Source organism: Euleptes europaea, chromosome 2 (genome assembly GCF_029931775.1).
Source record: "Euleptes europaea isolate rEulEur1 chromosome 2, rEulEur1.hap1, whole genome shotgun sequence".
Classification (NCBI taxonomy): domain Eukaryota; kingdom Metazoa; phylum Chordata; class Lepidosauria; order Squamata; family Sphaerodactylidae; genus Euleptes; species Euleptes europaea.
Window position 1 is genome coordinate 84,111,891 of NC_079313.1, and position 14,158 is coordinate 84,126,048.

At 43.7% G+C, this 14,158-nt stretch overlaps 1 protein-coding gene across 1 annotated transcript; it reads right to left on the bottom strand.

Annotated features, from left to right (window-relative positions):
• Positions 1-831: 831 nt before the first annotated feature.
• TSPO2 (translocator protein 2) lies at positions 832-5,040 on the bottom strand. The gene is made up of 3 exons (XM_056845372.1): positions 4,832-5,040; positions 3,637-3,775; positions 832-1,053 (listed from the first exon to the last, which is right to left on the bottom strand). The coding sequence occupies exons 1-3, from the start codon at positions 5,002-5,004 to the stop codon at positions 874-876; spliced, it is 492 nt and encodes a 163-aa protein (XP_056701350.1). The 5' UTR covers positions 5,005-5,040; the 3' UTR covers positions 832-873.
• Between the last annotated feature and the right edge of the window lie 9,118 nt (positions 5,041-14,158).

Below are 14,158 nucleotides of genomic sequence, written 5' to 3' on the forward strand. Positions count from 1 at the left end.
TTATCCCCGATCTTTTGAGCAAAACAAGCAAAAGAGACAGGTCCTTGTCTCACAGATTATCCAATCCAAATTGTGACCGTGGAAAGGAAAAGGAAGAGACTAATAATGTGTTCACCTAAAAAGACTGAAGAAACCTTCATGTCATTAACACAACACAGGGTTTTTTTTCCCACTTATGCTGTTATTGGAAAGACAGGAATTCCAAAATAATTCCCAAGATTTCACTGATGTAGTTTTGTAAATATATAATGAGAGAAGAAAACAAGGCCAAATCTAGTTGTGATGGACTTTCATCTCTGGAACTCCTGATGTATCTTTTGGCCCTAAAACCACTTGTGGGACCCAATATGGACCAGGACGGCAGTGTTGTATAAGTGTGAGTGTTGCTGGGGGTGGGGGTTCCCTCTTCCCAGCACCATTTCCCCAATTTAAAAAACACCACTCTGAATTACCTTTAATCCCTCATTTAAAGCCTTCATATCAGCTGACAGCAGTCTTTTAGGACCAAGATACACTGGGAGTTTCCATCACAGACTCTCTTTCTGTGATGGAAACTTCCAATTTAAGCCAGTTTGATCCTTCCTTAAGCCAGTTTGATTCTTCTTCTTTTTGCCTTACATGTTTTGACCCTAAATGAGGATGCACCTACACAGCATATCCTACAACAAACCACTAAGCATTTATGTGAGCAGCTGGAAGTTTTCAGATTAAAAATGTACAGCAAGCTCATCTATATCCCTGAGTTTTGTAAAAGATTCCCCATCCCTCTGAAATAGAAAATGCTTTTGTATCAACCAAATGAACTTCCTTCCATAATACCATCTTCCAGAGTCAAACAGCTCCACCAAACGACTTCCCTTTTGCCAAATTCTCTCATTCTTGCTTCTTTCCCTCTTCTGGATTGTCTCTCCATATGCAGTAGGTGAGAGAAGAAGCCAAGGTCAGCCAGGCAAGGTAAGGCAGCATCAGCATGGTTGCGATCTTGTTAACAGGATACCAGGAATACATGGTGCCCAGCACTAACCCATATAGACCCACAATATCCAGCAGCGCCTGGAGAAAAGAAACAGAAAGGGCTGAAGGATTTATACACTAGAAAGAATGCTCAAAGCATGATCCCAGCAGAGGCGTATACTGCAAGGCAAGTGGTACAGATCTGTTCGGGACCAGCCCAATCCCTTCTACACACCTCTCAAACCTTTCATGATATAGTTTACACTACTTAGTTAATTTCATTTATACCCCACCTTTCTCCCCAATAGGGACCCAAAGCAGCTTACATCGTTCTCCTCTGTTGTTTCCTCACACCAACCCCATGAGGTAGGGTTAGGCTGAGAGTCTGCAACTGGCCCAAAGTCACCCAGTAAGCTTCCATGGCAAAACAAGGATTTGAACCTGGGTCTCCCAGAACCTAATGACTAGACAACTCTGGCTCTTGGGTAATGATACTGATCAAATTGGCTGTTAGTATGAGACACAAAAAGTTGGTTGCCTCATTTCCTTCCTCTTTCCCACCGACTATTTTGCACGGTGATCTTGTGCAGCATAAGAACTTTTTTAAAGCTAATCTTAGTGGCAGTGGTGGAAAGTGGCTCAGTGCATGGGATGAACTTAAGAAAAGCCCTGCTAAATTAGACCAGTGGTCCATCTAGTCCAGCATCCTGTTTCACACAGCGGCCAGTCTGGAGGGCCAATGAACAGGGCATCGAGGCCCCTGATCTTGTCTCCTAACACTAGTATTCAGAGGTTTACCACTTATGGATGTGGAAATTCCTTTAAGACATCATGACTATTAGCATGCTACATCCTTGTGGGCCATATTCTCCCCAACAGTACAGGATTCCAACCGAGAGGAGGAACTCCTGATCCATATTTAGCATTTCAAGATCTACACTGGGATCTCCCAGTATTCTTGAATTTTAGTACTACTTGCATCCCAGAATTCAACTCTGCCTAGAAAATTCTTGCTCCCAGCTTCACAGTAAGGGTATGTAGAAAACCCATATAAATAAACAGTTCACCATTTCTTAGACTTTGACACGATTGCAGCCAACTTGACTAATGAATCAAAGTTCATTGCCAAGTACAAATACTGCCAAGGACATCCTCTTAGCTCTTCTAGTGGCCATAATTTAGAGACAGGGCATACACACATGGGACAAAACTGCATACATTGGCAAATCTCTGCTTACTGTTTTTGTTGTAGCCAGTTGAATTTTCAGAGACATACCACTTTTAAAATTCAATAGCAGCTTACCTCTCTGGCAAACACAAATTACTGGTGCAAAAATCAAAAATTCCTATGGCACAAGCAGCTGTTTCTTTTTTAATGCACACATGCACCTTCTTAGCATAATCATGAAGGAAATCATGCAGTGCCATCCAAAGGAGAGTTACACCCTTCTAATGGACTTTAAGAGACTTAGAAGAGCATAATGCTGTTAGGATGGCACCGTGTGTTTTTCCCATGTGCTGTTTTCGGACAGAGATAGCTACCAAGAATGTTCCTATGCCATGACAATATTAAAGCCACAGCCCTCATTTAAAGCCACAGCTGGACCTCAGCATCTCGAGTAGAGCAGCCAAGATGGATTACACCATAGTTTTTGCAACTTCTGAATCCTGTATAAATTTGTCACCAAATTACAATGTGGTTTCCATAATCCTTTCATAGTTCTCTAGAGAACCTTAGCCACTGGGCAGTATGAGAGCTCCTCCTCTTTCTCCCAGATGCAGCACTTGCCGCATAAATCTAGCACACACTTTTTCCAGTTCTCCTATTAATCTTTTGTTTCGTTTTTTTTCCAGTTTAATAATCCATAAATGAATGATGAGTTCACACTGAAAAGCTGGCATTTGCTTCCTGATTAGGTCAAGGTGCGGCATTCAGAGCTGTTTATCTCAGACACCATTCCTAACTGAAAAAGTAGAACACCCGGTATAGTAGACTGCTAACTCCCAATCTTCTCAAGGCAGCCGGTTAAGCCCCAAATTCAGGGAACGCAACTGCAGAGAACTGATTATCATTAGCAGGATCCACCTGCGCAGCAAAGACAAGCGAGGCAAGCCTTTTGCCACAGCCCGGCTGAAGAGCTCCTGACTCCAGTCGGTTCTGGAATATGTTGCTTTGGGGACTTTCATATTCTGCAACCACATAACTTGAATATCATCACTGGGATATATTAAGCACATAAATGCATATAATTGTCCGGCTTTGTTCTGCGAAACAGTTTTGGCCTCTGCGTAAATTTTGACAATAAACACCTGAAAACAAGGGCTGAGGACCATGAACAGCAGAGGGGAGAACAATGAATGAAGAAGTCCCAGTCCTTCACGACTAGAAATTTCTTCCTGATTTTTAACTTTCTGGAAGAAATTCCCAGAATATTCTGGCAGCGCAATCGTAAATAGGGTTATGCCCTTCTAAATCTATTGAAGTAAATGGGCTTAGAATTGTGCTGTGAGGCACAGAAGTGCGCATGTTGTATAAATAAAAATGAATACTAGGATTCCCAGGAGACTGCACATTCCACTGCCCTATCACGGCCCCACAGGTTTCTAGGCCGCTTGCCTAGACATTCCAAAACAAGTAACTGAAACCCAGGCAAAAAACTGTAAATTGAAAAGGACTATTACCAGTTTTAGGTTGTGAGCTCCAAAGAATATAGGAGTCCAGGCCCAGTTCAGCACAAGCTGAGTTCCATAAAGGCCCAGTGGGACAACTGCTTTGTGGTTGAAGCCACCAAGGTCTCTCCACACCAGGTATGAAGCATAGCTGCAGAAAGGTAAGCCACAGTCAGTATATTGCTTTCAGATGCCTAACTTAATAAAGGCAGATGCTGTGACATTTAGATCCTGTGTTCTTAACCTACAATATATGCTTTTAAGGTAGCTTACACAAAAATTAGTACCACCACAATAACCAAGATAAACATTAAAAACACAAAACACAGATCACTTCTAACCATATCAGCTAAATAATAAGAACAGGAACACAGAACACCTTATAACCAGAAAATCCAAAGCATTTAAAAGGCAGCATAAATATAATATATGTAATTCTGAACAATGGCCACAGAATGTAAATTAAAAATCTGCATAATGGGGCTATGTTCTGATAAGAGGAATTTTTCTGCAAACCCAGCAGAACCCCTAGGTTTGCTAAAAAACCTGAAAAGCTTTTAAATGTTTTTTTTTTAAAAAAAACAAAAAACGCAACAACAACAGAGAAGGGAGGTCTATGCTTGTGCAGACCTCACAACTCAAATGAAAAAAAGCCAACCAACATTTTGGTCAGCATTACACAATAGAGACTTTTTTTAATCCACTGAAGGAGAAAGCAGTGGGAAGGCGTGGCTGGGTTCCTATTAAACCCCCTTTTCCTCCCCTTACCCTCAATGGCTGTGGCTGATTTTTTCTTCCCTGTTGCAAGGACTGTAGCCCTGGAGCCTGGACAAATTAAGTGGGCTGATCTAATACGGTTAACAGGATTATCCTCCTGACATGGATCTTCCAGGGTAAACTTTATTCAGCTAAATCTGGTTTAGAATATAGCATTTGGCATTAGTTTATTTGCCTTTTGAAGTTTATCAGTATTATTTACCTGTAAAGTTTTGTCACTAGAAAACACAGTGCAACTGTGCCCTTGATTCATATGTAAATATATGCAGACTTGATTAATGTATTACAACTGAAACAATTATTCAACCATGATTTTTTAGAAACTGCGTGGCATCCCTAATCAAAATTAACATCTTGATGAAACATACAAGAAAGTGGGTTTAGGACTGCAGCCTTAGATGAAGATGAGGGAGATTCCAGGAAGCCTTACCCCATGCTCGTGTACAGTATAGTCCAAGCAACTGGGAATATTTTATTAGGTGGCCGCCATGAAGGTTTCTTCAGGCTTTCATACCATGTGGGCACCTCCTTCCGGGTAATGAGCCAACCAAGGACTCCACCGAGATGGGGCAAGGCTGTGAAGCCAAGAGCATGAAACAACATCCTCGACCAGACAATTCAAGCAAATCTGGATGGCTCCTGTGCTTTTGGAACTGAAAATTGAGAATTAAACATGGTTAGTTATTTCCATAGTACATACATAAGATGTTTCATGTTTCATTTTACAGCAAATATTAAAGAAATGGGTAACCAACAGTGTAATCCTAAACAATATTACACCCGTCTAAATCCATTGAAGTCAACAGGCATAGAAGGGCATTAACTCTGTTTAGGATTGCACTGCAAATATTCTCAGCTGTAGTCAGTGACTATGGGTTGGCTTTATAGTGTCATAGCTAAAATTAAGATGGCTCTTTTTATAATCTTAGAAGTGTGATTTTGAAGCAGGAATTTGTTTCTTTACTTTTACTGTTATGCAGAATGGAGCAGGGCTCCTGTTCCCTTGATTTCTGAACAAACAGCCAGACAAACCAGTTTAATCAGAGCTGGACTAAAACCGGTTTAATCTCCCTTAAATCCAAACCTTTCAGTTTAATTGGAGTGTGAACTGCAACCTATGAGATCTTGCAGGACATTTGACTTTCTTCCTTCTCAGGAGTTTTCCTGGTTCCAACATGTTTTGCAACAAAGCAAGATCTAATCTAATTCAGATAATGCCTTTTGACTTTATGTGATGATTGGTAGGGTTGTGAGCTTTCTAAGTATATGGACAGGCCTCCCAGTAGCTTTTCTTGATTTCTGAAAAAAAAAGTTCCACGCAGCTTCAGCCTTTACCTATGTTGCGATCCCAAAGAAGTTCCAATAAAAATGTTATTACAGAAACCATTTTGTAGCAGCAGGAACGGGGAATCAATACAACAATCTCTCTTGTAACTACTTCGCTATAATCAGACTTGACTGTGTGCCATCTCCAACAACCAATAATTTAAACAATAAACAGCAACAATTATATGTGGATGTTGTTTTGTTACTCTTATCAGAACCAAACTGCCTCTATAGCCAATGTATTAAATTTATTGTCGAAGGCTTTCACGGTCAGAGTTCATTGGTTCTTGTAGGTTATCTGGGCTGTGTGACCGTGGTCTTGGTATTTTCTTTCCTGGCGTTTCGCCCGCAGCTATGGCAGGCATCTTCAGAGGAGTAACACTGAAGGACAGTGTCTCTCTGTCCTTCAGTGTTACTCCTCTGAAGATGCCTGCCACAGCTGCGGGGGAAACGCCAGGAAAGAAAATACCAAGACCACGGTCACACAGCCCGGATAACCTACAAGAACCTAGTAAATTTATTGTTGTAATTTTCTTTTTTGAAGCTTTTAGATAAATTGGAAGAAATCAGAGGTAATTTCCCTGCCAGTGAATACATGTATCATTAAAAGGCCATTTCAAATTAGCAAATTACAGGTAAGATATTTAGGTATAGGGGTGATTGTGACAGTGGATATTCATAAATTGTCTTTGTGGGTTAAGCTAAATGTTATATATAATTCTTGGCACTATAACCATTTCAATGTTTTATATGGTGTGCTAGTTATAATCCCCATTAAGTACTATATGAGATTCAATTAAGAGTTTAGAATTTTCCATTGGGGACATAATAGTAGATCAGCAGATACATTTCCAAAATCGCAGTTATCAGCACAATCAGATTTAAATTTTTGTAGTTGCAGTTTAGAGTATCTCTCTTCCTTGATTACGAAAGCTTTAAGTTTAGCATTTCACCTTTTGGGCACAATGTCAGTTTTCACACTCAGTTGCTCAATTCAGACATCATATCAAACCATGGTTTAATTATAGTTAGTTTGTGAAACCAGGATTCATCTGACAGACGATCACTTGAATCCTCGTTTGGTTCAACAAATGCTGGTTTCATTGCCATCACTCTGTAGCCTAGGAGAGCATGGCCAAGGAACAAACCAGGATATCTATATTAATATACCCCATGAAATCATGGTAGAGACGCACTGTGTTAAACCAACTTGAGATCCTGGCTTCAGGAACCAAAATAAGCAGAATTATTGGAGTTCCCTGCATTCAATCACACTAGCCATAGGTAGTTTAATTAAACCCTGGTTTGGTCTGAATTGACCCTGTATGAACGCTTCTCAGGACTCCTCAATTACTATAATAGTAGCGTGGAAAGCAAGCCATGTGTGTCATAAAATGCTGATCGGTGATCCATTTATTCACCCACATCTGTGTTTCAGTAGAAAGTCATTTATTTGGAAAGACTTGGGATATGTTGGGATTAATATTTTAGGGATCTTCTGAATGAAGAAGGTACATTTCTTTTGAAGAATTAAGAGGTAATATGATTGGACTTCAAAATAGAGTAGAATTGTATGTAGTTACAAGACTGGAAAAGCTCCAGGTGAGGACTTAATCCCGGCAGAGGCTATCAAAAATAATTTGGACTTTTGGATTCCTATCCTGGCATCACTATTCACCTGTATTGACACCTGTGGTCATATTCCCACAGATTGGGGACTCTCAATTATCGTCCCGATATTCAAAAAAGGGAAAAGAGACGATCCTACCAACTACAGGCCAATAAGCCTACTTAATGTCATCAGTAAATTATATGCAAGGCATCTGCAATGGAAGCTCCAGGACTGGATGGAACAAGATAACATTCTTGCAGAGGAACAAGCTGGTTTCGGGGAGGGCCGATCTACCATGGATCAATGCTTAGTGCTACAACATCTAATTGAGAAATACTCCTCGAAAGGTACAGTTTTCCTCTATGTGGCCTTTATTGACTTTAAATCAGCTTTCGACTCTATAGCTAGAGCCAACTTATGGAGGAAACTGGAGGCCTCAACGATTGATAGGCGGCTGCTCTACTTAATACGCATGCTACATGAAGGGACTTCAATAAGAGTGCGATGTAATCCTCAGGGCCATCTCTCTAATGTGGTCAGAACGGAGAAAGGTGTCAAACGGGTGCATACTGGCTCTACTCTTATTTAACCTCTATATTAATTATATGGTACCACAGCTTTGTAATATGGACTTTCATCCCCCCAAACTGGCAGGGAAGCATATCTCAGTGCTGCTGTATGCTGATGATGCAGCAATCATATCAAGAACACCAATAGGACTTAGAAGAGCCATGGATGCAGTAGTAACATATTGCAAGGAGGGCAATTTACAACTTAACTACCTACAAACTAAAATTATGGCATTCGCCAGGAGACCCAAGCTACTATCATGGAACATTGAGGGCCACAATATAGAACAGGTCAACTGCTTCAAGTATCTGGGAGTAATCTTCCATTCCTCTGGAAGTAGAAAAGCCCATAGGGACTATGCGGCTGGGAACGCACAAAGAAGTGCAGCTGTCATATAAAAATACCTCAGGTCCAAAGGTGGCCACTACATCCCGGCTGCCCTCAAATTGTTTGAAGCCAAGTCGATTGCTCAGCTTCTTTATGGCACACAACTAGGACCTTGTGCTAATATATCATCGCTAGAACGTGTGCAATCTAAGTTCCTGAGGTCAGCCTTGCAAGTCCCAAAATATGTTTCCAATGCCACTTTATGCCTTGAAACAGGCCTTACACGAGTTGAGGCCAGAATATGGATGGCCACAATTAACACCTGGCTCAGGCTATCCTGCCAACCTCGAGGCCTTGCTCCTTTAATTATTAAGGATGATTTCCAATCCTCATGGAAACGAGCGGTGACAGATAAAATGGCTACATTAGGCTTTACACCGCAGGTACTAACCCACATGGGCTATGATCTGGCTAAGGCAACAATTAAACAACGTATAATCGACACAGAGCGTCAAACAGATCTTGCCATAACACCAAACTTCATTATCAGTGAACCCTGCAGATACCTTACTACTCCCATGGAGTATCTAAGCAGACTTGAAATTCCAAAACATCGAAGAGCTTTCACCCTGGCCAGATGCCAAGCCCTCCCGTCAGCCATCCAGGAAGGCTGCTACAGAAAGATGCCATATGAGGAGAGAAAATGCCCCTGTGGTTCTGGATATATAGAAACCCTTGAACATGTTCTTTTTCATTGTCAATATTATACAGCTATCAGAGAAAGGTTCATATCACCACTAATTCATAAATCTTCCAGCCAGTACGGACAGTTCCATATGTCATCCCTGCTACAAGATGTCAATGTATTCAGTTGCTAGATTCTGTGCCGCTGCAATTGACATCCGATGTTGGAGAGGCTGTGCTAACCAGCAGTTTTGAAAATGAAGGCAAACAGTTATATTATATGTGCTCTCCTTTTCTTACCAAGTGGTTCATTCATTATACTAACTAATGATCCAGCATGTTTTATTCAGATGTTTTTTAGACTACTGTAAATTGGTAACTTACCTATTTTACTTGTGATGGTCATTGACTGTAATAAAATTTCTATTCTATTCTCAGACTGGAAAAAAATTGGAACAGAGGATCGTGCAATTTCTGAAATGGGATGAAAGGAAACTTGGCTTGACAATTCAGGAGTTAAGACACGGTCAGCTCAGTGGAAATTCACCGAGAGAAAACTGAGGCCCAGTAATATCTCAGACCTAAGGATGTTCTCAAAAATCAGCTCCCATGATTTCAGATATGACAGGATTGTGGCCAAAGATGTATAGACCTGACCACAAGGTCCCTGTCAAAATTGGGAATGGAAGCAAGGCTTGCTGGCTAACTGATTTCTCAAACAGCCATTTTTTGGCATATCTCATCAATATAGAAATTAGAAAAGTGTTCTTTCATTCACACTGTATCCTGTACAGTTATTAAATCCAAAACAGATGGAAAGGGGACAATGGGGGGCTAATCTTCATTCAATTCTAAGGGAAATTTCCACCAGGGTTTTTTCTTTTTTTCAAGAACTTTCTTATTAACTTCAAAACAAACAAACAAAAGTCTATACCTGATGACCATGAGCCTCACAAGGGTGGTCAGGGTGGCGGGTGGTGGTGTACATCCAACGTAACCTGTCTTTTGCATGTGCGTTGGCAATTCCAGCCTGTTCTTGTCCCCCATCTCCACATTGCTGGTGTGTGTAGGACTGGGCACAATTCACACAATCTACACAGCAGGGAGTCACAGTATGGTCACCCTTTTTGCATTATCTGCATTTTAGGGAATAATATGTGCCTCTTTCTGGCTTCCCATAGATCTGGTTTAGAGTTGTAGTTGTCAAGAGAAGTGTTTTGGAGCGGTGGACTCTAATCTGGAGAACAGGGTTTGATGCCTCACCCCTCCACATGAGCGGTGGATGCTAATCTGGTGAACCGGGTTGGTCTCCCCACTTCTACTCATGAAGCCAGCTGGGTGACCTTGGGCTAGTCACAGCTCTCTCAGCCCCATCTACCTCACAGGGTGTCTGTTGTGGGGAGGGGAAGGGAAGGTGATTGTAAGCCAGTTTGATTTTTCCTTAAGTGGTAGAGAAAGTTGGCATATAAAAACCAACTCTTCTTCATGATTTCATGGATGAGTCAAATTGTTATGTGGACATGCCCTGAGCTTATCAGAGGCTCCATTCATGAGAATCAAAGCCCCCGTGTTGCCCTTTTGTTCAGGTGCTTTAGACCCCCTAGGAAATTAAAGCCAAATAATTTGTCTATTATACTACAAGTGATTTATAGCAAGGCTCATGAAACATCCTTTTTCTTGTCATAATTGTTCAGGGAGTTAGGAGCAAAAGAATGCAGCACGAATTCAGGCACGTGTGAACGTTCAGAACACGTCTTAGAAAGGTCATGAGCCTGCTCTGTTTCTTTAGAAACATGAGCATGCTCTGTTTCTTTATATTTCAGAACATGGGTGCCACCTTTCTGGTGGAACTCATCTGTAACAGGTGCAAGAAAGCCAGAAATTCAACAGGTAAAGCTTTCACCTTCCATTCTAGGAAAAAACAACCCGGTTACTTTTGCTCAACATATAGCGGCTTGAAGGCACAGAAACCCTGTCAATGAAAGACCTGGCCCTGTGCACACAGTAGGGGGTGGGACGATGGTTACTCTAGAAACGCGGGGGGCATTGATGCTTGGGAATTAGCAGTGCGTTCCAGGCGGAACTGCCCCGCAGATTTTGTTTGAGATTTTCACGGTGAACCGTCGTTCAGGAAGCGCCTACGAAGCTGGCGCAGCCCTGCCCCGCACTGACTTAAGGGCCCCTTTAACGCGACCTCTTGTGTTTGCTCCGCCCCCGCCGCGAAGAATCCCCTCCGGGAAACCTGCAAAACCACAGCCGCGCGTTCGCGATGCAACCGGCGATTTGCTAACGGCGATGCAAACCAGGAGCGGGCGAGTGGGGGCGGGGCGTCTCCTTCCGCGTCGGGACCGTGGGCAGTCATTTTGAAAGTCGCATTTAAAAGAAGAGCTTGGGGCGAGCTTCCAAAGGGACCTGGCCTCAACGGCCTCGGGGCGGGAGTGCAAACGTCCCCTTCGGCAGGGCCAAGCGCGCCCCGGTTTCCCGGGCTCTGCGCCAACCAACGCTCCTCTTTGCCTTGCCAAAGCAGGACTTGGGGGCCGGGGGCTCGCAAGGGTCTGCGCCTTGGGGCTCGGGGCGGCGGGAGAGCCCGGCGGGCCCGTCTTACCTCCCGCAGGCGGCGCTCCCCCCCCCTCCGCCCCCTGCACGGCCAGAGCCCGCAGGCGAGCAACCGGGGGCCTCCCGCCGCCGCTCTCCGCACCGCGCCTCGGTTGCGCAACCAGCCGCCGCCTCCCCGGTTGGTGTCCCAGTCCGGAGTGCGTTTGGTTCGCTGCGCCCAGCCCTGCCTACCCTGCAGGGAGCCTCCCGCTCGCCCGCCCTGACGACCAGCCTCCTGGAAGAGTGGGAGGGTCAGGGGCCTGGAGGCCAAGCCCTTGGACGAGAGGCGGAGGGAGCTGGGCGGGTTTCGTCGGGAGGAGGTTATGGGGGGACTGGATGGCCCCCTTTCAGGATCTGAAGGGCTGCCGCTCCGAGGGGAGAAGGGAGCTGTCCCTGTTGGCAGCAGAGGAGAGGACTCGCAAGAATGGGTTTAAATTGCGGGCGGAGAGGTACCGGCTGGATGTTAGGGAGAAAGTTTTTGGACAGTGTTTGACAGTGGGATGGGCTTCCTAGGGAGGTGGTGAGCTCCCCCTCCCTGCCGGCCTTTAAGCCGAAGAAAAACGAGGCTCTGTGCTGCGTAGTAATGTTCAAAAACAAGACCAGCACACAAATCTCAATGCAATACAATTCTATTAAAAGGGCAAGGTGACAAGTGAAGACTCAGCTCTAAGGTGAGTCAATGTATATACAATATATACACAAATATACAACACATCCACAAATATACTGATGGATTCTTCTTTCCAAGGCAAGTACACTTTAGATCATATCGTGTTGCAGAATTGTCGGTATAGAAGGTAGACAATGGAAGTCCACAGTGAAGACAGCCGAAGAAGAGGTGAAAGGTAAGGACGTGGCGCCTAGATCAATATTCACGTTTCGCCAAAGGCTTCATCAGCTGATCATAATCATCACAGGAAAATAAAAACTAGGACAAATTCCTCATGACCGCAAAATTCCAATGGCCAGAACGGCTCCCAATGAAGTCAAAATCCACTTAGAGAAGGGAGCTGTTCCTGTTGGCAGCAGAGGATAGGGCTCACAAGAATGGGTTTAAATTGCGGGCGGAGAGGTACCGGCTGGATATTAGGACAAAAGTTTTTTACAGTAAGAGTTGTTTGACAGTGGAATTGGCTTCCTAGGGAGGTGGTGAGCTCCCCCTCCCTGCCAGTCTTTAAGCAGAGGCTGGACAAACGCTTGCCAGGGATGCTCTAGGCCGATCCTGCATTAAGCAGCGGGTTGGACAAGATGGCCTGTGTGGCCCCTTCCAACTCCATGATTCTATGATTCTAGTTCCAGCCTTCACTCAGGCAGATGCTAGCACTGCTAGGCACCCCTCTCTCCAGCAATCTCTCGCTTGCTCAGGGTAGGATCTCCAGGATCAGAGGAGCATGCCTATTATCTTAGGTGCGGTGGAACACAGGCAGGATGGTGCTGCTGCAGTCGTCTTCTTTGTGGGCTTCCTAGAGGCACCTGGTTGGCCACTGTGTGAACAGACTGCTGGACTTGATGGGCCTTGGTCTGATCCCACAGGGCTTTTCTTATGTTCTTATGGTAGCTCACGATGGGTGGCCATGTTAGTCTGTCAATAGCAATAGAAAATGTATGTGAATCGTACTGAATGCTATGACCTTGTAGCTATATAGTTCAAGTTGACCTCTATAACCCCCAACTTCTGGCATTTGAAACAGGTCCTTTTTTGTACCAGGTTCTGGATGCTGTTGCATCTGAAAGGATGCATTTGCAGTTTTAATTACTTCTGTTTGCAGCAGAATCATCATTAACCATATGAATTTGGAGGCACCTGTGAGCCAAAGTTAGCATAGGTGACTTGAATAAATAATGACATTACAGATCCATGTTAAATACAAATAAAAGCTAAGCATCAATTGTCACTTGTCAATTGTCATAGGGATTAGCCTGCAATGCGCTGAGCATTGAAGACTCATTCGCTTTGCCTAGGGATAGTTATCTAATTTTTATGGGCCAAAATAGGACCACTGCAGCCAGATGGGATTTAATACTTTTGCCATAGCACATAATTAGTGTTATGTTTTATTACACAAGAATGGTACTGAAGAAATTTATTTTGTGTAAGGGATTTGTTTGAAAGAGCAGATGCCCAGCTGGTGTGATTCCAACAAGTTACCTGTAAGTGGTGTCAACTTTCTTCAAGCATCTGTCACATTGAAGTGGCAAATGAAAATGTGTGCATTCATCCAAGAATAAGCATTTGGATACCATTCCAATGCTAGCTGCAGAAAAGCTCACGAGCAAGCCGGCCACATAATTAAAAAATTATCTGGTACAGTATTAATAGAAAGTAGCACTGTACAGCCTTGACCTGGATAGCCTAGATTAGCCAGATTTCATCAGATCTCAGAAGCTAAGCAGGTCAGCCCTGGTTACTGTTTGGATGGGAGACCACCAAGGAAGTCCCAGGTTGCTATGTAGAGCCAGGCAATGGCAAACCACCTCTGCAAGTCTCTTGCCTTGAAAACCCTATGGGGTTGCCTCAAGTCACCTGTAATTCTAAGACATTGCTGAACCCACTCACCCCCTAGCCAGGGGATGGGTGGTGACACGGGACTGCCTCAAACCATCATCTATCTCCTGGCCAGCAAGGTCATTAGGGGTGACCTG